This window comes from Chironomus tepperi, unplaced genomic scaffold (assembly GCF_022539635.2).
Source record: "Chironomus tepperi strain 1889 unplaced genomic scaffold, CSIRO-AGI_Ctep_v1 contig_68, whole genome shotgun sequence".
In the NCBI taxonomy this organism is placed as follows: domain Eukaryota; kingdom Metazoa; phylum Arthropoda; class Insecta; order Diptera; family Chironomidae; genus Chironomus; species Chironomus tepperi.
In genome coordinates, this window is record NW_027226190.1 from 967093 (window position 1) to 986886 (window position 19794).

The following is a 19794-nucleotide window of genomic DNA, read 5'->3' on the forward strand; positions in this document are numbered from 1 at the left end:
GTACAATTTGTGAATTAGAATCATCACGACTTAAATAATTCATTTATCCTAGACGTTCGCAGAATTGCGGCAAATCCGATCTTCCACAGAAGTCTAGAGTTTTTAAAACTATTTCAATATTAGCATTTTATTCATTCTTCTGTAGCTTTACCTGCTTAAAAGTTTGGAACAACATACTGCATTTATAGAGCTTTTACTTTGAGTAGGTTCTTCTACAAAATTATGTTTATGAGGGTTTTTTCGATGTTATTTTGAGTCAATTCTAATTTGACATCAAAGGTCGTATGTCTGATCAATTTCGTGTCTTGCCGATGATACGGCGACTTAGCGGTGTCCTAGCGAATAAGTCTTGCTGTTTAGGATTTAGATATCAAAATTCGTAGATCGTGAGGAAATTATCGACGGGATGTGATTCAAAAAGTGTGTTTTGGGGGTCGAAATCTACTTTTGAAGTAAAAAAGTCAGATTTGAAGAGTAGGTTGAAAATTCAAAGGGGAGTGGTGGTTCTGGAATATTTGTCTCAAGAAAATTGCCTGGCTATTGGAGAAATTTGTCTATAAAGGAAGAGGGTGAAGGCTTTGAAACTCCCTAAAAGCACCACTGCTAGTACCATGACCGAAAAATTAGGATCAATTTTTAAGACAAAAAATGCAACTTGCCGCATTGTGTCGCTCGAGCTATGATTACGTTTGCAAACTTTCCTACATAAATCTTAATACATAATTGCACTAGGAAAATAGAACGCAATTTATAAAGCACAAATAGTATTTATACTCCGATCTACTTGTACACAAACAATAATCCCCAAATTGTACGAAACAACAAGGAACAACGCTGATTTCGAATAATTTTTCCAAACCAAATTCCTTTCCATTTATCAAGCAACAAATGCAAAAGCCAAATGTTCTATATTTATGAAAGAATTTCTCCCCATTTATTTATTATTAAATTATTCATTCAGCATACATTCATAATAATAATTTTTTGTTAAATAAATAAAGTTTTTAATATTCGATAATTAAAAATAAACTAAAAGATTTTTGGAGCATAAAATTGTTGTAGTAGCATGAATACAGAAGCTGTGCGTATTGGTTTCATATGAAAATGAAAATAAATGAAGGTAGTCAAATAGAAAGAAGTGGAGAGTCAAGTAAAAGCAAGCAAGAATAGAAAATGAGGTAATTTTTTCTCATCGATCGATTATTGAGTGAGGTGGAAGTAGGAAGGCTGAGGCTGGTTATGGTTAGCACATTTTTTCTACAAAGTATTCGAAATTGATTAGAATTAGAAAGCTTTACAATATAAGAAGGAACAAAAAACGTTTGATGAGCTTCCATTATTTTTTTGTCTAGGAACAGACAATGACGAAGCAAAAACAGCAGAGATTTATTCGATTAGGTGCTTAGATTGCCATCAAAAAAACATCATCCTCATGACTCGTGCTCAAATTTTTTTGAGGAATTTTCTATTATGTCATTCTTATACCCTAACCTTTTTTTGTTGTTGTCTTTTGTCTGGCACTGCCAGTCACACAATGTACAGAATATAAAGGAAAAAAAAAATCAAAGCTATAATTCAATTTATATAAAAGACATTTAATTTATACCATATGCTATCTATTTTCATTATTTTCTTGTTTGTCGCACACAGAGTTGAAGAAAATTGTAGATTTTTATTGGTGAACTTACAGATAGTTTCAGTTGATAGTAAAAAGTTATAATTAAGTGATTTGAATTATTGCTTTGTGTTCCGTTTCAGCTGTGATAATTGAATGAAAATTTAAACATTTATCATCGTTTATTGAATTTAAATTTGAAGCAGTTCAGCTATAAGCGCTAGGTCTCTGCTATGTCATTGCTTCGACGGCAAGATGCGAAGGTTTCCTGACGACACCGTGACGGCTTTAAAGGCTCATTTTTAAGAGTGAAAAATACAATTTCCCTCAACGTTCTGTTCGGGAGACTATTGAGGGTTTTTGATATCGAAACCAAGCCTTTCCGGAAGAAAGAATTCCATTGAAGTTTCGGTCTCGGTTTAGAAGATTTGTCGAAACCGAGACTTTGGAAAATCTTATGTAGAATAAATTAAATTTCTGAATTTTAATGTCTTAGCAAATGTTAGAATTCATTACAATCAAAAAACAAAACAAGATAACTACAATAGTATGCACATGATTAATGTTCATTTTCTTTGGACTTTTTCCAAGCAGCATGATACTACTACGCTACCGAGCTCACACCCAATTGAAATATATTTTAATATGTTGTCTGCATAATACAAGAGAATTTGGAAGAGCTTTGTGATGTGACTAGCAATAGTCAGATGGAGGCCTTTTGAAATAACCTAGGCTCCAAGTCGGTCCAGTAAGTAGCAAACACAAAGACAGAATTATTTAAGAATAATCAGAGCTAAAGCTTATAATCAGAAAAAGGGGGTTTCTCACACTTAGAAGTCACTTTGATCTAAAGCCACTGAAGCTACATTTATATAGTCATATTTTTAAGTATAGCAATCAAAACAATTTTTAAAGAACCATTCAAGATTTTAATGCTTTTTCATTTTCATAAAGTCAAAGACCCTGAAAACATCTAAAACTCATGATGACCATCAAAAAATCATTAACACCTAACCCTAACAGACGAAGAGCATTCTCACATTGTACCGTGATACCATCTTTATCTGTTGACGTCGACAAATAAATCACACATTTTTCCAACATATTTCAACCCTGATGGCAACAGCTTTAAAAAGAATATCACAATTCACGAGAGAAATGTCAAGAAATAATAAATAAGAAAAATACCTTGAATGAATGAAGATGAAATTTGAAGAGAATGTAGCGTAAAAAAACAAGCATCAGTCCATAAGCATGTAGTGCAAGCAGTGATGATTTTCGATGTGAAATAGTAGGAAAAGAAAATGTTTGTGCTTTATTTCTCCCTTAATTTCTCTCTTATTTTCTATTAAATGTATTTCTACCACTTTTTTTTGTTGTTACAGATCGAATGGATTGTTATGAATGCAAGCAGTAACGTTTATATGCGTGAATAGGTAAAGGCTTTTCAACATTCAAATTAGTAGGATGTCATTATCGCCCATAATTGTCATGATTTATGTGATTATAATTGCTTAATAAACCAAATGGCACATTACAACACAAATAGGCGTAGGTTTTGTGCTATAATTTTATTTTATGGTGATTAGTCGTAAATCACATAGCAAAAATAGTCAAATTTACGACTACAAGTACAATCTGGCATTTCTATCAAAATATTAAAACTTTTCTTTTCGTTTCTTCTTGAAGCAACCAAAATAGAGAAAAAAATAGTCAGTTGTACTTGTAAAGTGGCATTAGCAAAAATTAAAAATTGAATGATGAAAGTCTTCAGGTGCTCATCGAGGGATTGATGCGCATTTTGCCCAATACAGTTCATATAAATTAGAAATTGAAAATTAACGGCAAATAAAGATTCAAATTTTTGACATTCTTAAAACAAAGAAAAAACTGAAAAATCGTTAATTAAAGTATTTTAGCGTGGCTTTAAGCTATCAAAATAATCGATAATCCAGGAACTTGTCTTAGTCGACAAGGAGTTGACTTACAAGTGCAGAGTAAGCTGAGAGCAACGCACATCAAGTAAAATGCCTTTCTAGCTGATCTAGCATGTACATCCAGTTCAATACAAAGCAAATGCTTCAAATTCGAGCTCACAAGTATGCCTGATTGCAGAGATTTTACGTATCACCCAGTCACCCAGTCACCCAGCCAACAAAAGTGAAGTTATAAGTATTAATTTCTCCCAAAATAGTGCTCAAAGAAGCATCTTCCAACCATCCATTCATGCTTCAATTAGGCTTCTTCTCGTAAGACTCGCACAACGCAATGTAATAAAAAATATATATATTTTCATTAATTTGCTCTTTAAAGAGAATATAATGTTTGATGTTTCAGTATTGCTTTAGACTTCAACGGATTCGGATAAAAGAAAAGAAAAACAGTGAAAGAAAAGAAAAGCAAAAATCTTTTTTTACTCTTCATGTGCAATAAAAGTCATACACATAACATAAGCTTTACCAAAAAATAAAAATTATTCCATCAACTCAGCAAAAAAAATAATAATAATAATATTAAGCAAGCCAAAAAAAAAGTACGAAAAAAAAAATTAATTAAAACCATAAAAAAAGTCATCGACTGAGTGAAGTTGAGCTGTTTTTACGGATAATGTTGAAAAGAAAGATGTGAAATATTCATAAAAATCTATGTGGATGTGAATAAAGTTTCAAGTGAAAAATCCACATAGAATGTGTCATTACCAAAGTTTTAGCGCTGATATTCACTGTCATATTGTGAAAAACTCATTATGATAAAATTTTAATAAATAAAGCGCAGCACTTGATGATACCTCAATTCATTCATAAAGTACCATTACATGAGCATACAAAATTTGATGATGTAAATGAAATGCAAATTGCAAAATTACTTCATTCATGAATATACAGCTTGCCAGACTTTAATCCACATATAAAACAGCATTTTTTTTTGTTTTTTATTTGCCGAGTGGTTTGCCAAATTGATTTTTGGAGCACTGTGAATGAAATAATGAAAACAGACATCATTGGGTTATGTCTGCTTGTGTTTAACCATGTAACCCTATGGCAGTGAACTTATATATATCGCTCATTCTATAGAAAGTAAAATTCTCTCTCATTTTTTCCATGTGATTTGGTGAAATTGTCAGTAAAAAAAACAGCACAGCATAGCATAAAGTTTTGGGTATACAATTTTTGGAATCAATGTTTTTGATAACATACTTTTTGTCGTACAATCATGTGAAAACGATTACAGCTTTTTTATCGTTTAGAATGGAAATGTTTTAAGCCACACAAAATCAGCACAAGAAGAAGAAGAAGGAATACTGTGATTTCGCGCGAACAAATTAAAATTAGCGGTTTTTGAGTCTCTTTTTGTGCAATAAAATTGTAAATTAAAAACTTTCAACCACATTCAATGTGATGTCTTTGTATGTACGACATAGTCTTTAGACTGTCAATTGTGAATTGCTTTTGCAAATATGAAAAAGATTGCAAATTAGATTTTCGTAATTTTCCAATGTTTGTGCTTGTTGATTGATGAATACGAGCATTTTGAATCAGAGCATGTGTATGCCTACATAGGATTACTGTTTGTTACAAAATATTTACTTTTATGCCATTTCAGACGAGAAATCCACAGAAATAATAAACATCACCCAATTAAAAGTTTATGGAAATTAGCATAGTTAATTCTATTATTCCTGTTTATTCTGACAATAATCCTAGCGTAGTTTACTGAACTATCATCATAAAATACTACAAACTATTAAAGCAACTGCTTTAAGCTTCAATAAAACTCACTTGAGTTCATAACATTTAATTTCTTATCAATAAATCTTCTTCTGCATTTGATTTGCTGTATAATGATATCATTGAAGCTATACATTATATCACTAAAGATTAAATTGAATTGAATTTTAATCAATTATGTGTGTGGTGTGGGGAAATAAAATTAATTCAGTCGAATGCATTGCCATAGTACTACACAGACTATAGGCCACTGTTGAACATTAATTTTCCCAGTCTGACTCTCTCTCTTTTTCTCTCTTCATGTGCATCAGCAATAAGTTTAATCAATAAGATTAAATTTTATCTGCTTTCATGTCACTGACAGTCGATATGACCATAAATTTGTAAATTTTTGTGTGCAACTGTGCTTTATTTTTCAATTTTTATGTGAAGTACTGGAATTGGACACTTGAATTCTGTTTTATATGCTGTCAAAAGATTAGATTTTTCATTATTTTTGACACCTGAATGTCACAGATGGATTTTCATGAATGATAAAGCACTTTTTTGTGCACCAAACCATAATGGCATAAGTTGCACATGTGGATTTGAAGCAAAGTTGGATGTGCGGTGTCGAGTTACACCAGTGTCTGCTCAGCTTTTCTAGTCTGTCACAAAATTTTCAGCAAACAATTGTCATCCCGAGCGACATTAATGAAGACAGATCTGCCAAAAAGTTCTTAATGACTATTAATACCAAAAGCAGCATTCCACAAAGTTTTCTTATGGCTGTCAAATAGCCATCGATTTAATATTAATAAAAGAGCTATAGCGGAGTCTTAAAAGCTAGTTGAATCTTCTTCATTTTTGTCACTCGGGCTTTTTTTATTGATATGAAATAACTCTATGCCAATCAAAGCACAGTTGAAATTTGATGACAATTTAGTGTTGTTTTGCATTTATTTGTCAACGCTTCTGTCCGGAAGAATTCATTCGCAATTTTCAAAATTTGATTTCGAATGAAATGAAGCTTTTTTCGATTTTCTGTGGGCATGTCGTGATAATCGGTATCATATTCCCTTTGTAAGGTAACATTATAGCTCTCCGATACACTTCAAGTTTCTGAACCGCAACAAGGCTCTAGATGGAAGTAATATGGACAACGGATCTATATGGACTTGATAAGGGCTCTATATGGATCATGGTGTCTCATTTGTGTCACTCTGGTTACAATAATCACTCAAATGGACGTCCTCATTAGTATGCTCAATTTCGAGAGCATACTTTTGAACATGCTCCTTGCTTGTTTGAGTAAAAAATGTATTTTAAAACACCCGAGTGTCCAATCTTAATCAGAGTGAATTAAAAGCACAATAATTTTTAAGCACATGAATGAAAGAGTGTATTTGAAAGGAAAAAAAAGGAGTGAATTTTGGGTTGAGCTTCATATTCTTTTTTTGTTCATCATTTACAGTCATAAAAATGTATGCGAAAGTCATATTTTAATATTTTTTAGTTCCTTCCGAAGAAAGAGAGATTATAATTTATGGCATCATGCTCTAAATTACTTCGAGACCAATGAATATTTTGTTTTTGTTCCAAAAAAAAAAAAAAAAAAACTAAAGCACATGTATTTTGTACTGCATGTGCATTTCATGCAAAAGTAAATTTAATAATCTGGATTAATTGCAGCGTAAAGAGAATCATTAGAAACTTTGAAAACGATTTCGTGCTAACATTAAAAGCGTGCATTAAAAGCGATAAGAAGCAGCATAAAAGAAAAGAAAATTATCGAAAGAAAGAAAACAAGAGAAAATTGTTTGTGCTTTACAATAAATAAATAATCATCAACGATAACAATAACAATAAACCAAAAAAATTATTGAGTGAATATCGAGTGCAGAAACACCAACATTACTGGAAGCGTGACACACGTGATATTGAGTGAAATAGAAACTGTTTTAAGTGTTTGATAATAAGACGATTTTGAAGGATATCTTTCCATTAATCATCATTACAATTGGAAACATAATAGACAATTAAGAGATTGAAAGCAATCAATCAAAATAGGTTCGGGTCAAAGCAATAACTTTAGTAACAATGGAAGAATTAGAATGGGAAGTTCTCACGACTTGCCTAGTAGGAGGAAGAGAAGGTAAATTGACACATAATACATGTATACATACACAAAAATTATTCTATTATAAGTAAGCAAAAACAGATATATATGTGCGACATGCCAATTAGGTTCTATTTAAAATTGGAGCTTTTTTTGGGTCAACGGTCTCGCTTTGGTGACAACAAAGCACATAGAATGGGAAAAATTGCAAAAAAAAAATTCCCAACAAATTTCAATTATTTTCCGCTATTGCTCTCGCTTCCAATAAATTCTAACACCTGCTGCTTATCGAGTACAAAACATTTTCGCTTTTAGACTCATTTATCAAGATACTTCTAAATTAATTAGACATAAATCAGACTTAGAAGGCGGAACAACATTGCGATTTTTTGTTTGAACAAGCCATCATTAGGCATTATGTAATGTTGTATTAAGGAATAATTTATCAAAACTTTTGTCGAGGTTTTAGAGAGTCGTGTACTGTCATTTAAAGGATATCACGAATTAATTGATGCTAATGTGACTTTTTTGGTAACTTTATTATTCCCTGCTGAAAACTTCCTTTATTTTTGATGTCTAATTAATTGCTGTGTAAAAAGGCATCAACAGTAAGACTGTAATCAATCTCAATTATCCTATTGTCTCGCACAGCAGAAATTTAATTATTTAGTCAAATAAAAAGTTGAAACCTTTCGTGACGACAACAGACAGAAAAATTCATTATTCAATTAGTTTTTTGTGCCGGTTGTGTGAGCACAAGTAAGGCACAAGCACTATTACCGGAAGTAATTTTAGTCTTGTGATTCCTCTTGTTGCGAGGGTTATTGCCCATATTTTCAAAAGCATGAAAAAAAGAGTTATAATAACGCAAAATAGGTAGAATAAAAGTAAAATCAACAGCGAGGGAAGAATCATGGTGAAGAGAGAGACAAAAAGGCACATTAATATTTATATTTCAAGCTGTGAGTGACTAAGGTAAAATGACTTGAATTATTAGGTACAAACTTGTTGCATTTTATACTAATAATAACACAATAACATACAGTATAAACATGAATGTTATTCCCGCAATGGAAAATGAACCACCAATTTATATTTCATGTGCTCAACTAGAATTATGCTATGAATCATGTGTTTAATTGTCTGCAACACTTGTACAGTCTTTATTAATTGTTCCTGTGTTATTATTTTTTTGCTAACATTTTATTGTTTATGAAACTATGAGAATCGATCAATTTTATTTTTGGGGGACATTTATACAGGAATCATGAATAATTTATGAAAAATGCTTTGTCAGATGTGACCAATAGTTTTCATTATTCATTTCGGACCGTATTAAATTTATTGCAACTGGTTAAAGCTCATCCTTAGAAACCTTTTTAAATTATTGAATATTGATAAAATTGATTGATTCTATAGAGGGATGTAGCTAGAATATTTTGGTAAGGAGACTCGACTGATTTGAATTGAAAAAGCAATTTAGTCTATTCAGACGATTTTTAATTCTCAGAAAGGGGTTCATTGCCCCAATAGCTCCCCCTAGCCTGTCTTCATCCCCGATTATAAACCAGTAGTGGACAACCTTTTTTTGTGGTTCACCTTAGTGGTAAACTTCGACCAAAACCACAAACGGCATAATGCCTATGGCAATTCCAAAAAGTATTGGCTCTAAACCAGAGGGCGGCCGGCACACATACTGACCACCCCTGATCCTACACCAAGAGACTCATTGCATAACTCACAAACCACATCTAACTATTACATTAATATACCCAAAAATTTAATATAAAAATACAAATTGCTTTGAGCCATAAATTTCCTAAATTCCTCAACGATATCCCCTCTTTGAACAAATAATGATTAAATTCCCACATAATTTATTGAAAATTGTTTTTTCACCAATTTTGGTAGAAATAATAACAAGTCGTGCGAATTTTCTTCTTTCATCCCTCACTATAACTGCACAAAGTGTTTCTCATTATTATTTATTGACTATAATGTTTTATATTGACGGGTATTTCATACCCATTTTATGGACTATAGTTATTGTCTTCGTTAAATATATTTACCGAATCATAAAGAAATTACTCTAAATTGTTTTTCAATATAATAATAATGATAATAGGAAGTAGAAAAGAGACAATTAAGAAGAATAGTACAAATGACAATTTAAACAATAGGCAAAAAAATAAAGTAATAGTCAGCATAAGAGATGAATAATTGTTAATGCATACAAAACCGTTTATTCACCCAAAACTACACAGCAACAGCAATAACAACAACAACAAGCAGCAGTCAGTGAGAGTTGTTTTTTGTTCATTCATTTAATCTCTTTCTATCTACTACCAAATAATTCACAATAAAGTCATTCCATTCCGTTGGTGCCACTGACGCTTGGTGTTTTTTTTTGGTGGTATGTAGTCAGTACGTACGTAGACCTTTTATATCTTTATCCATCTCTCGTTACGATCAAGTGATTTTCGTTCACATTTTTAGTTCCTCTCTTTCTCTCTCACTGCCTGATCATTTTCCAACATTTAAAAAAAATTTCCAAAAAGAACAATAAGTATAAAATTATTCATTACTAAAACTTGCTATCGTATAGGTAAATGTACATAAAATTACATACATTTAGTTTTTTTTTGTAGAGCAATAGCATATAGTTGATTTTTAGCAGCAGTGAGTATGATCATATTGTGGCAGTTTAGTTTAAGCCTTCAAACGAGATACACATAGAGCCATAAAGAGCTTTATTTAAATTTATTTTTTTCTTGTGCTGGTCGTTGGATGTTAATTACAGACAATTGCGACTGTTAATTTACATATAATTTTATTTTTTTCGGTTAGTTTCAAAATCTCCTCTGCAGCTGCTGACTGTTGTCGACATAAGCATTTTTTTGTTATTTTTTTCATTTTCGCAATCATAAACCTTGTCCAGAGCATTGTTTGAGAACAAAAAAAAAAAAGTGAGAAGAAAAGTTTTGCAATTTTAATACTTTTTTTATTTCTTCACATTCTTCTTACTCTTCAATTTGGCACATTGCTTAATTGTATCAATTAAGTGAAAATGTGAAAAGATATGCTTTTTTTATTGGGGTAGAATAGTTAAAGAGAGTATTAGTTTAATGTAGATAGATAGATACACGTTACACCTTCCATTAAAAAAGACCATACATTTATTTCTCTCATTTAGAAATTCTGACTGCATATCAAATTACGTAGACAGAGTTCGTATATGTGATACTAAAAGCATTGCATCAGAATCAGTTTATAGTAAAGCGAGCAGCAGCCAGAAATCCGGTTGGCGTCAAAAATCTTATTCAAGTATTGATTTAACTGGTGACGGTGATTATCAACCTGGAGCTGGTGCTTTTCGTTATCGTGATTTTGATTCGCAAGATGACATTAGCATAAAGAATATAAAGAATAATAAAAATAAAGAAATACAACGTGATTACGAAGACATTTACAACGTCAATCCCAAAGGTAATTTCTCATTATTTCTATGTATATCATATCTATTTTCCAATTCTAATTCCGTGAAATATTCTTAAATTAGTTTTTTGGATTATTACAGCTCAGGGTTATAAAAAAGAAATCATAAAGGAGCACAATAAAATTAATCAAAATAAGCGCGACAATAATGATGTTTGCAGTTTACGACGAAGTAAAAGCCTAGCTGTTATCAGAGAAGAAACATTTAATGATCTTACAATCGACGGGCCAAAAACGCGCCGTTCGCAATTAATTCCAAGAGCTAAATTAATTGACAGGAATTTCTTCCGAAATAGGTGAGTATTCATGCAGTGTTTGCTACATTTATCATCCGTTCAAATGAAATATATTTGCTGCTTCACGAAAGATTTAATTAAAAGGATCAAGTGATATTAAAAAGAAGAAACGAGACGGAATTAAATTTGTTAAAATTCAACATGAGATTAATTAAAAAAAAAACTTTATTTATGTGAGTGAAAACGCAGTGACAACCTGATGAGAGTTCTAAAAGGATGTGTACATGTTAAGCACATAGCAATGAGAAAATCATATATTTTTAGTGGCATTTCTGGCATGTTTTAATGAAAGCATGACTTGGTATACAAATTGAATTAAAATGTGAGGTACACGAGTGTGTACGTTGATTGACAAAGTTTCATTTTTAAATTGAAATTAAAACGACTCATAATTATGATATTTAAGCTTTATATTCATTTCATATAAAAAATTTAATTATGCTGAAAATTATTTCGCTTTAGAAAATTGCATGACTCGGTGTGAAATTATCATATCAACAACGTGTGTGCAGTGCGACTTTTTCCACTTTGCTAGTATTTAAAGAAAATGAAATGAAATTAAGTATCACGATATGAATTAAGGGCGATAAAACCTACTCTTCTTGTTTAAAGCATAAAACTTGTAATTCATAAAAATTTTTAAGCGTAAAATTTCTTTTTGCTGCACTTTTAGCATGAAATGTGTTAATTTTATGGGAAAAAATAAGTTCATCAATTTGCTTTACGAGGTGATATTTTTAGATATCGTATAAATAGCTATGTACACAGAAGTTTAGTGAACGCATGGCTTTATACGAAAACAACAAATGTGTATGACTCATTTAAAGAGGTCAAGAACCATACAAACTGGGGATTTTTTATTTTATTGAACATTTTTATTCTGGTCTAACTCGATTATTTTTCAATCTAATGTTTGAATAGCCTACATACAGGCTATATTTTGTTGATTTATGATTTGATCAATCAGTTAATATAGCACAGAACTCGATATTTAGCTTGATTTATTGCATTAGGAAATTGAAATTGTTTAAACAACAAAAAATACTAGAATTGTTGACATGATGGAAATAAGAGCAGTTTAATGTCAACTTAAAGCTGCCTACTGCCCTTATTTTTTCTTAGTTGTCTTTAGAAATTCCCACTGATCTGAGAAATTTACAATATTCATTAAGACTAAAGTATCAATACATGTTTAGTTACACATGGGAAAACAATGTGAGCAGAACAGAAGCAAAAAGGAAATTTATTGTAGATTAAACTGTTTAGATATAAATAGGTCTCATGGGTGATAATGGACTATTAGTTGATTGCTATTTTTAAAACATTTAATACTATTAATTTTTATGTTATATACAATCAGAACATGTGTTTTTAAAGTTTAAGTCTTTAATCAATCATTAAGCTATAGTTTCTGATTATGTGTTTGATTCGGTTACTTCCATAATTACCATTTCGGGAACGTTCACTTATTGCGTTATGCAAAACGTATTATTAAACCTCCTTCCCTTATTTATAAAATCGCTCAAATTTGCATTTGCTTAAGCTGTTACCGAATCGTAAGCCGTGAAACTGACCCTAACCTGGCTACTGCTTACCAATTTCTAATACCAAATGCAATGCTGTTTCTGTCAACAGCTTCTCTCAATGAATTCTTTAAACGGCCTTGTGATATTTTGCAATTTGAATTCTTTAGATGCCCTTGTGACCTTTTACCATCTACAAAGTCAGATTTGAAGACCCCATCTCCCCTAAAAAGCGAACGTAATTAGTGAACGACCCCTTTCCAATTTTTTTAAATTAAGGTTTTTTGCCCATTTCGTAATCAAATTTATGAATTGTGAAATTAACCAACTTTCATTAGATTTAGTTCTGTGAACAGTCGTTGTATTTCATAATACTCCTGTCCACCCAACCGCAACCGTTAAAATCGTCCATACGTATTACATTGGCATTCATTTGGAAATCTACATTATGATCTATGCCGTGTCTCTTTTTTTGTTGGGGTGCATAATTATTTATTTTAGCAAGAATCTTTATCGTCTATGAAATTAAAATCAACATCCAAATGACTTTTTGATGAAAAATTGTTAAAGCTATAAGATTGAAATCTGTCTAGACCTAGACAGTAGATGTTTAAAGATTATTGTCACGCTTAGGTGCTTTCTAAACAAAGATTTTTCTCTAGGTTAGATTTAATCTGATTTATGCAAAACTAACAAAATTTCAAAATTTTGAATAATTTCCTTCCGACAAAACCTGCACAAAGCATAGATATCAATTAAAAAAAGATTCTTTTATTGTTTCACATTTTGAGGAAACAACACAATTATCTACGGTACACAACATTTGTTTTCACTTAAAACGTGTCAACATGACCTCAAAGCAGGAATTCATCTCTTTAACATGAACTAATTAAATTAAAATTTTCATTTTCATTCTTGAGAAACATGCAATGAAACATAAAGCTGACATAAAGCTCAAGTAAATAAAACAAGATAACGGAATTGAATTAAAAACATTTTGAGGAACAATTTTTTTATTGCTGTAAAATGCTTTTCCAAGAAGAAGAAGTTCTAACAATATGATAAAATTTACTCAACACAAACAAATTGAATTAAACTCTTACTGAACTCAATCCCTTCAACTTTTGAGTATATTTGAGTAGACACTGTCGGAGATAACATGATGAAATAGTCAAATAGAGGAAGAAAAAGTTTTTATATTTTTTTGAGATAAAAACCAACCTTAAAGTTTGGGTATTGTGTAATCTCTACTCACTATGAAGAATGAATTGAATCAGATTTAATTATTTTGATTAATTTTCTCTCTCTTTCTCTCTCTCTCTCACTCTCTTTTGTCAGATTAAGTTTCGCTTTGGAGGAAGGTCTTAGTTTTAGTTTGGATTCTAATTTGACAAGTGAACAGCTCAAAAGCAGCTCTAATACAAACAGTCTCAACAATATCAACAGTTGTACTACTAAAGACACAACAAGTACCGTGAATAATAGCAACAGCACAAATAATAATAGCAGCAATAATACCAGCAATAATTACTTTTCGTGGAATTGCGATAAAAGTGACTTAGGTAGCATTGACTCAAATTTCTTTAAAAATTCATTGCATCAGACGGCTTTGTTGGAAAAATCAAATTTACAACAATTGGAAAATTCTTCGAAATTTGTGTCGCGTGCGGAAGTTCATAATGAAAATAATAGCAACACTGACAATTGTAACGACAGTGGAACCAACAACAATATTGTAGAGAACGGAAGTGTAAAGAGTAGCAAGGAAAAAAGTGAAAACGTCATAAATAATAATAATAATAATAACAAAAATAATACCGACAATGAAAATTCAGTGAACATAAATGAAGATACGGAAAGTGGTATAACAATAATTGAAATAAAAGACAAAAAACATTTAAGTGGACCTACGTCAAGTGTAATTTCTTACGATTCAATTTATTTATCATCTGAAAGTGATAAGCAGACAGTTATTGGTGAAGAAGAATTTCCACATTTTGATGACATTGACTCAAAAATTAAGGATTTTGAAAAGATTATAAAGGAATTAAATTTAATTGGTGAGAGTGAAAAATCTGACACTTTAATTGATAACTTGTACTGTCAAGTGGCAAAAGGCAGTTGCGGAAATCTCTTCGACTTAAAATTATCAACGGAAGAAGACGGAGAAGTGAGAATAAATCCCGATACTTTAAGCAAGTATACAGATTATATCAGTAAAGGCACTTTAGAACGTCTTGCAATATTATCAGGATTTTCAACCATCAGTAGCAACAGTCGAAAGATTGAAGGAATCAAAAATAAGAAGAAATCTAAGGATTATGAGCCTAATAATAGCCCATTGAGTGAAAATAAAGGACATTTACAATATTCATCATTACCAGATGTCGACATAAGTAAATTACTGAGGGATTGTGAATTGATTGATGCAAAGCTTAGAGATGATGCTTCCATTGAATTACTAGAGCCTTACCCGGATTATGATATTGATATAGAGACCAACGATTCGACTATTTCAGAATCACTTAATATTGATGATATCAATAACTACGGGTCAAATAACCGAAAACAAGAAGAAAAGGTTGAAACCAAAGATTCAATCGAAAGCCTTGACAAGTATCAAAAGGTCAACAGCAATAATAATAATACGATAAACACTCATGCATCATTAAACGAACCAACATCACTTGAACAAGAAAATCCAAAGGGTGCTCCATCAATTGAGTTAGTGCAATTGCCTACAAAAGAATTCGAGGACGAAGATCATCCAAAAGAGGAACGAGTAAGAAATACAACAAAGATTTATATACCAGACCTTGGATTAGAGCTTGATTATGAAAATTCTATAGCGAGTTTTAACAGTGATGAAGACTATGAGTCGCCAACTGATGAATTAGATGAGCATCATTATCATAACAATAGCACAATACGCAATACAAGCGTCAATTTTCATCCCTTTTATAAACCAGAATCACTTAATCTCATCACAATTAGTGGAAAAAAAGTTATTGTTGATGAATTAGCAGCGAAGAGTGAACATCATAAAGAGAATAAAGAAAGTGGTAATAAGGAGCAATTTGAGGTGGTGTCGGGGGCATTAAAATCATCGTCATCATCATCATTTACGGAAAAGCCTAAACAAAAGAACAACAACAATATTGAAAGAGAAAGGAAGAAAATTGTTGAAGAAAAAGAAGATTTAGAAATTTTTGAAGTTGACTCTCCACTCCACACAAACAAAGAAGAGTCATCACAGAGGACTAAAAAGATCACAGAGAAAATTAATGGTGCTGATAACAGCAGCCAACGACATAAAATAAATACAGATAAAAGGGGAGAGAGAACGATAAAATTGCCTGAATGCAAACAAGCATCAAAATATAACGTAGATAGCAGCAGTGATAAGAAAATTGTTTTCAGAAATAATTCCGACTTTGATGATAATTATTATAGCACTGCAGCTATTATAGAGAAAGAGGTGATTCAGTCTGTATCAGATTGTGAACGTGTAGACAACTCTGTTGTAAAAGTAAGCAAGACTAAGGATTTTACATCATTTTGTATCCTCCAGAAATCAAATTCCATAAATTCAAATCTGAAGATGCCTCGCCCACAGTTACTTAATATTATTGATTCCAAAAATAGCACACCCAAGCTTCAACAGCAATCTCAAATTCAACAACATCAGCAGCAACATAAACAAAGGACGACAATAAGCAATAATGTCGAAACAAATAAAGATGGAAGGACGACATTATTGAATGAACCGGAGGAAAAGTTATCGTCCCCAACATTGGAATTAAATGAAACGGAAAAGGAATTTTTACATAAAGTTGACTCCGTCCGTAACTATTGGTCGAGGATGCTTGACAATGAAGCAATTGAAATAAAAGAAAATAACTTGAAATCAATGTCCAAAGCATTTACAACATCCAAATCATCAAATGATATCCCACAATCAATCCGAAATGAGGAAGGTTTTCAAAGCTTTTTTCCAACTGTCGAAATAATTGAATTAAATAATGGTGAAACACAAGCGGCATTAGTAACAGCACGTAAATTAAATGACGTAGAATTTGATCATGTGAGATATAAAGTAATGAAAAGTGAAATGTTTCAAAAGAATATAGCTAGAAGTAGCAAGTATAAGAAGGAGACACAATTTGATGGATTAATGCAATACTTACAGGATTATAGCTTTCAAGAATTACTAGCTAACAATAATGTTGTTATAATTGAACCTGTACGAACGAAAATTGAAAAAGTATCCGAGAAGCCAAATAAATCACAATCGGCAATATGTAAAATAACGAATGGCGCCCCCACAAAGCTTAATAGAAGTGGATCAAATAATCTCAAGAAGCATTTCTTCTATCATCCAATACGAGTAAATAAGGAATTATATGAAGACGAGCTTCCCGTACCCGATACAGTCAGAAATGTAAGAAAATTATTTGAAGATTCATTGAGATTAGGGTGTCCATCGTCGACATTATCGGAACGAGATTCAAAAATGTCTAAATCATCAGACAGTTTAAAGCCACGAAAAACAATCCGATATCTAACTATTGATACGTCATTTGATAATAATTTGTCAACATCAAAATGGGATTCGATAAGTTTATCAAGTGGCGTTTCAAGTGCCGCAGATCTAAGTTCACCTTGTGAATGTCAAGAGAACAATTTGGGTCGAAATGTATGTAATAGTAATAGCAGCAGCAACGGAAGTAAAGAAAACCTTGACAAGAGTTATGATAGTGGCAATGCTGGAATGGAAAAAGCACATCTCGTTACAACTGATGTGCTCGATAAGATGAGAGAATGTGGGTCATCAATAACTTATTATGGCCAAAGCGTCGCAACAAATCAAATGTTTAACGAAAGCCACAAAATTAATCCTGAAATAATGTCTAAAGTCGTCACGAAAGACGTGGGCGTATTAAGGGAAAAGTGTAATTGCCATGGGCGTCAGTTTCGAAATAATTTTTCATCGTCAAATGAAAAATATCAGCAACAACAACAACATCAGCTTCATAACAAAATGAATAATGATTATACAGGTAAGATAATTAGAGACTTGAAATGCAAAATAAGTGTTCTTAGCATAAATTTTCATTTCATTCATATTTCTCTTCCTTGGATGTTCCTTATGTCTAATGTCTAAAACAAAAAACTTTCTCTGTATCATTTCATGAAAAAATATTTATGCGGAAACACACACACACATACAAACACACACAAACAAATAATATAGGATTAAAGTTTAAGCTTGTAAAAAGTAACAGCTGCTCAAGTCGCTTGGAATTGGCTGGCACAGGAGTTGGGGAACTTAATGCTGTGGAAGAAATGCGAAATATTGTTCACGGTCAAAGAAATCAATTATATGATGAGAACGAAGAGGATGATGGAGAGACTATGGGAGATGAGGAATATGAGAATGAACATAAAGAGGATTATGAGCACGAAGAAACTGTCAAGGATATGATTTATAAATTGGAAGCCAAAAACTTTGTAACAACAACAAAACCAAGAATAATTGAATCTAGATGTATAGAGAAAGTTCCACGAGATGCTAAAGTCACAATAAATAATCAAACATTTGAAAAGTCGGGAGCTAAAAGATCCGCAAGTTTGAGTTCATTGCTATCGCCGTCGCTGCTGTCACAGAATTCAAATAGTAATATTGATCTCCATAATGAAGCCGTAACTGTGAACAATCACATTTCAATTTTGAAAAGCACAGCAGATATACCAGCAGTTGCCGAGTCAAATAATCCAAATGATAATGTGGATACTGGTAGTAGCAATAAAATATCGTCAGTAAAGCCAAAAATAGTTCGCAATAAGAATGTGGATCTTGCATTGATAGCTGTGAACAAGCAAAAAGAGAATGCGAAAAATCCTAAAGGATTTAGTAGCGACACAGAGTCGATGCTCTTGGCACAAAATGATAACAATAATGAGATACATGAAGTTTCTAATAATCATCATCATCATAAGAATAATGGTATAAAGTCTAGGAATCTCATTTCTTCTACTACAATGCAATCTGTCGAGATGGTGAAAAATCAAGATAAGATTAATAGTGCTCATTACATAAAGAATCAGGCCTCTGCATCACTAGAAATATCTACATTATCTCTACAAAAATCAACATTGGTAGAATCGAAAATATCGCCTACAGATGAGGAGCTTCAACAGCAACCCGTAAAAATGGTAAATTGGGGCACAGTTGGAATTTTAAGTAAAGAATTTATAGCAAACGATAATAAATTAATTCAGATAAAGCCCTATGATGAGATGGAATTCGAAGAGTTTGAAGTGGCTGGAGAGCATTATGATAGTTTGAATAGTAAGTAACAACATCAACATCACACTTTATTCATCCTTGTCTCCAAAAAATCTTACCTACTTTATCCACCCATCCATAATAAATTTGAATATTTTTAAATATAATTTAAATATCAAAAAAATAAATCTTCTCAGTATGTCATAAGGATATAGGAATACTATTTTCATATTACAAATATATTTTGAATAACTTATCATGATATAAATATAGCATATTTCCAAAAATAGTATAATTTAGTATATGTTAAGCATTAAAAAAAATCAACTTACCACCACTATTGGTATTGCTTGTTGTGGACTCTAGCTCATTATTTTTCGTAGCAATGTCCGATGTCGATGATGAAGAAGAAAATCGTTGCGTGCAACTCCAAGTGAAATTCTGTGAACGGTTAAACAAAATAAAAAATGTATATTCATTCATTTTCCACTTGAATAGAGAGGGAAAGGGAAAAGGAAAGGCTGTATAAGTGAGTGGAAACACATTCATTATACACAGAGGTGTAGCAAGAGTGTTTTTGGAGGTTGTGGTCAATCATTTGACTCCTGTTAGGAGCACAATGAGGTTGCTAGGACACCGTTGGGTTGCCGCGTGACGGTTATTTTGACCCATTTTGGCTGTTAAGAATTAAATTAGCCTCAACAGTTTGGTTTGGATACCTGTTTTCGTTCGAATTGCTCAAAATTGCGT

At 31.9% G+C, this 19794-nt stretch overlaps 2 protein-coding genes across 2 annotated transcripts in view; one reads left to right on the forward strand and one right to left on the reverse strand.

Annotated features, from left to right (window-relative positions):
* Positions 1-19794, reverse strand: part of MCU (mitochondrial calcium uniporter) — a 40168-nt gene that overhangs the window by 13781 nt on the left and 6593 nt on the right. The window contains exon 2 of the mRNA XM_070653572.1: positions 19377-19485. Within this exon, the coding sequence (XP_070509673.1) occupies positions 19377-19485 (109 nt within the window). The remainder of the gene's footprint in view (positions 1-19376; positions 19486-19794) is intronic.
* On the forward strand, positions 1174-19493 carry jv (javelin). Its single transcript, XM_070653325.1, has 5 exons — positions 1174-1178; positions 10635-10927; positions 11019-11232; positions 14094-17815; positions 18010-19493. The coding sequence occupies exons 1-5, from the start codon at positions 1174-1176 to the stop codon at positions 19113-19115; spliced, it is 5340 nt and encodes a 1779-aa protein (XP_070509426.1). The 3' UTR covers positions 19116-19493.